This window comes from Vigna umbellata, unplaced genomic scaffold (assembly GCF_029865625.1).
Source record: "Vigna umbellata cultivar VRB3 unplaced genomic scaffold, Vumbellata_1.0 scaffold_794, whole genome shotgun sequence".
NCBI classification, from domain to species: Eukaryota; Viridiplantae; Streptophyta; class Magnoliopsida; order Fabales; family Fabaceae; genus Vigna; species Vigna umbellata.
Genome location: NW_028274560.1, coordinates 1 through 4,586, shown reverse-complemented (window position 1 = coordinate 4,586; position 4,586 = coordinate 1). Strand labels below are relative to the sequence as shown.

The 4,586-nt window shown below is 32.4% G+C and overlaps 1 protein-coding gene across 1 annotated transcript; it reads left to right on the top strand.

Moving 5' to 3' along the window:
* The first annotated feature begins 1,938 nt into the window (after nt 1-1,938).
* Nucleotides 1,939-4,559, top strand: LOC148190543 (serine/threonine-protein kinase SRK2A). Its single transcript, XM_088102829.1, has 8 exons — nt 1,939-2,278; nt 2,571-2,645; nt 2,921-3,022; nt 3,100-3,153; nt 3,232-3,324; nt 3,406-3,498; nt 3,617-3,721; nt 3,813-4,559. Exons 1-8 carry the CDS (start codon nt 2,153-2,155, stop codon nt 3,927-3,929), a joined length of 765 nt encoding a protein of 254 aa, XP_087958955.1. The 5' UTR covers nt 1,939-2,152; the 3' UTR covers nt 3,930-4,559.
* The last annotated feature ends 27 nt before the right edge of the window (nt 4,560-4,586 follow it).

Genomic DNA, 4,586 nt, shown 5'->3' with positions numbered 1-4,586 from the left:
CACTTGAATTCTCAACCATTGCTTTCACAATTCTTGTACTTTGTATATTTTTATGCAAAATTTTTGTATACTTTTATGCAAAAAAATTTCGTACTTTTATACTTTATTGGTATACATAATTTATTTCTTTGCTATGTGGTATGGTAGAGTGTTACTAAATATATATTAATATTACTTTTTCGTTAATTTCTTGAAATAATTTGTAAAAATAATAACTGTCGGACAAAATGGTGTTTTCAGTTTCCGAACATGTAAAGTATGCGTGCGGTCTTTCTTTTAACTTTTGATAGTAGCTTTTATTTAACCATAAAAATTGATTTTTCATAAGTTATTTAGTATTATTCGTAGTACTAAAGTAGCGCCTCTCTTTTTTTCCACAACACATTCCTATTTAAAAAAAATTAAAGAATATGATCCAAAATTATAAATAACTAAAAAAGTACTAAGACCTTAAATAGTAGTAAGAGAACAAATTTATGTTAACATTAAAAAATTCAAAAACGGAATACCGTGAGCCATGCGTCGAGTTAGACGGAGACTGATTCTTCTTTATTTTTCAAAATTCTAATTTGATTTGATGGCTCACCAACCCACCGGTGAGGTGAAGCCTAAGATTTTTTTATATATTAATCTCTTTTGAAGTACTTACCAATAATTATTTTAATATGTTTTCGTACACATGGATTAAAAGGGAATTCTCATTGGAACCATTCTCAAAAAGAAAATTAAATTATCTGAGATATTTTTTCGGAGTTTAAATGAATTCAAATATATATATGTGTGTGTTTGTTTAATATTCATACTCTTTTTATTCGTGATGGATGTGAAAAAACCAACTGTTATAACTGGAGTTGCTTTGTGGGTCGTTCAGATAAACACGTTACAACAAATTTAACGGCGGAGATGAATCCATTTATGGTGTGTTCGCATTGACTTTAAAATAAAATAAAATAAAAACGTCAATGTTATAAAAAAAATAATAAGTAGAAGAAAGCTTAATCAGGTGGGACCCAGTGCCGCGGGAACGTTATTCTCCAAATTTCAAAGCGAAAGCAACCTTATCATGCCCTCCTCATTCCAGCGTACGCACGCTTAAATATATTCTTTTTCTTTATTTTTATTTTAACATTATTCTTTTTTTCTCTCTTTACAAATTAAGAAAAATATCGTATTCGCTTCAATTATTATAGTTTTTTTTTCTGACTTGAAAAGATTCATAAAATAAAATTAAAGATTAATTTTTAGAATACTAAGATACCTTTTAAAAGAACAATGCAAATTTTTATATTAACAATACATAACAATTAAGTTGTTCAGTTTGTTTACAAATTTGGTAACCCATTAATTTTAAATTAAAGTCTTTAACCTATGCACTTAATGTTTAAAATGTTATGTTAATATAACTTGATAAACCTTACAGGATTATGTTTCACACCTAATTTATATTTCTCTCATCTATATTTTTTATCCGACAACCCATTCTCATTTTCTTTTGGGTATGGCTCATACTACCGTCTACACTTAAAAATCTTCTTTTTTTTTGGTTTTTTCTCACGACATGTATGTTGGTTGGATTGGAGTGATCATCATTATCAGTTACCAATGATTAACAAATTTTGGTATGTAATGAATCCCCCTATCTTCTTGTCCATCTATTTATGTAACAATCACATATAAATGCCACTCCTTGTCTTTGGTGTGAACGAGGATGTCGTAATGGACAGTTAGCTTGCTAGCAGCGACTAATTTCTTTGGAGTAAACTTTACTTTTGCCTCTTGAATATGTCCTTGTCTTTTACACTGTTTTGATCAAACCTCAGCACCGTACTCGGTACTCAGAACTAAGAATTTATACCTAAAAATAATGAACATAAATTGCTTTTACAGTTGAAGAACGAGTAAAGAGGGTGAGTTCTTTTTATTGAGTTTTAACTATTTTCCGCTTACCTGCCTCCATTGATTTGCACATGCTTCTTTCCCTGTTGCCTTTCGATTTTATTTAGTCTTCCTTGTGTAACTGTTTATTATATTTGGCCTCATTGGACTTTTAATGTAGGGTGATAAAGAGTATATAAAGCCATATCCATTTCCTTATTTGGGTTTTCTATTGTGAAAAGGTTTGGTCTGATTTGAGGCTTTGGTGAGAGTGGATATGGAAGAAGAACGATACGAGACTCTGAAGGAGCTTGGTTCGGGGAACTTTGGAGTGGCAAGGTTGGCCAAAGACAAGAAGACAGGGGAACTTGTTGCTATCAAATACATAGAAAGAGGAAAAAAGGTCATGAAATTTTATCAAACATTTGATGATTCAGTTTTTCCTTGAGGAATCTCAATTTGACTTATTCAGATTTCTCTTCTGCTTTGCATTCTGCCTTGACGCTTTTCGGATCTCATTGTGTCAGAAAGATATTTATCAATTTTGTTCATGACCACTGTTTCAAAATAACTAGCTCATCTCACCTTATCCTCCTTATCCTTGGATCAACCTCACATTTTTTGTTTTCTGAATTTTTTTCCCAAATTCGTTCTCATCTTACATTCCTCTGAGTAAGTTATGTTTGCCGTTTCAGATTGATGCGAATGTCCAAAGGGAGATAGTAAACCACCGATCTCTAAGGCATCCGAATATTATTAGGTTCAAAGAGGTAAGAGTTTGTTTCCGTTCTCAAGCTGTTCCTTGAGTAGGATTTTTTTTTTAAAGTTATGTGATAGTTGTAAGAATGTTTTGCTCTTACAGCTTTCATACAAACACAGCTTCTACTTCTGCTTCAGACTTGACTTTAGAATATAAACAAAACAAAACTGTGTAGTTCATTGATGTTATTGGCTCATAAAGAAATGCAGGTGTAACTCATTATAGAATCTATTGAGAGCTCTCTGAAGTTGTATACTCATTCTGGAAGTCAGATTTTTTCTGCAGGTATTTCTGACCCATACTCATTTAGCTATTGTCTTGGAGTATGCTGCTGGAGGTGAACTCTTCGAGAGGATATGCAATGCTGGTCGATTGAGTGAAGATGAGGTTGATCACTTGGTTGTGTGTGTGTAGTGTCCTCTGTAAGTACAAGTGATGGTTTTGATGAATTCCCTTTATCGCAGGCAAGATTTTTCTTCCAGCAACTGATATCTGGAGTTAGCTATTGTCATTCCATGGTATGTAGGCATTCAGAAAATTTTGATGTTGTCCATTTAAAGCCTTTGTGTAATATCATATCATGTATCCTGCTGCAGCAAATATGTCATAGAGATCTGAAATTGGAAAACACTCTACTTGACGGAAATCCAGCTCCTAGACTTAAAATTTGTGACTTTGGTTTCTCCAAGGTCTGTAACATCTCACCAAAGTGAACCTTTTTCATATATTTGTCTGTTGAATTCCCTAATCAATTTAATATTCAAATGCAGTCTGCTTTGCTGCACTCTCAGCCTAAGTCAACGGTTGGAACTCCTGCATACATTGCTCCAGAAGTTTTGTCACGAAAGGAATATGATGGAAAGGTATTGTGAAATTCGCTTAATAGTTTTGCAAAGTGAAGCTTGCTGTATCACATCAAGTTAACAGTTCATGACAATGTGAAAACATGCTTAATTCGGTCTCAAATTGGGAATTCTGTAGATTGCAGATGTTTGGTCGTGTGGTGTGACTCTTTATGTGATGTTAGTTGGAGCATACCCATTTGAAGATCCAGAAGATCCTAAGAATTTCAGAAAGAGTATTGGGGTGAACTCTTACTTGACTTAAAAGAGATCCTTTATGATTAATACCTTTGATCTATAGCAGCAAGATTAAACTCTGATTCTCTCGTTGGCAGAGAATTATGAGTGTTCAATACGCCATACCCGACTACGTTCGTGTTTCTAAGGAGTGCAGACATCTTATCTCTTCTATTTTTGTTGCTAATCCTGCCAAGGTACGTAACTATCATTAGTACTGTCATATATACAAAACTACAAATGATTATGTGCAGACAGAGGCTAAATACTTGTAATTAGAATGATTAAGTATTCCTAAACATCATATGTCTATAGTTTAGTGTTGAAGATTCAAATGTAACGTATCACATTAAGTAGAAATAAAAAAAGAGATACTTAGGAATATTTATACTGAATGGGAAGTGTATTAATATGAAAGGAACTCACTTGTAAGACAGATTGTTGAGAATCCAAGTAAGTTTAACTCTTTGTTCACTTGAATGGGTTTGGGGGAGAGTTATTGAGTGGATTTTGAGAGGATTTGAAAATAATTTTTTTTGTTATTTATTTGAGTGAATTTTGAGGTAAGTGAAAGTGGATTTGGAAGCAACGTTTGTAAGAATTAGTGTAAGATTTGATTGATGTGACAGATTAAAAAATTTACTTCTAAATCCACTCTCATCTACTTCCAAATCCATGCAAATAAACAACAAAAAAAATTATCTTCAAATCCTCTCAAATCCATTCAATTCCTCTCTCCCAAATGCATTCAAGTGAACAAAGCCTAAGTCTCATTTTTTATAGAAATGAAAAAGTTAAGCAACATAAAATAGAAAACTCATAAATTTATTGTCTTAAAGTTTTAAATTAAAAATAATATGAATCTTTTATGT

Bases quoted from the DNA above. Each gene is read 5' to 3' on its own strand.
- LOC148190543 (XM_088102829.1), top strand. From the start codon at position 2,153: ATGGAAGAAGAACGATACGAGACTCTGAAGGAGCTTGGTTCGGGGAAC. The intron at 3,325-3,405 runs GTCTGTAACATC...ATTCAAATGCAG, and splicing joins GTGACTTTGGTTTCTCCAAG to TCTGCTTTGCTGCACTCTCA. The intron at 3,499-3,616 runs GTATTGTGAAAT...GGAATTCTGTAG, and splicing joins GAAAGGAATATGATGGAAAG to ATTGCAGATGTTTGGTCGTG.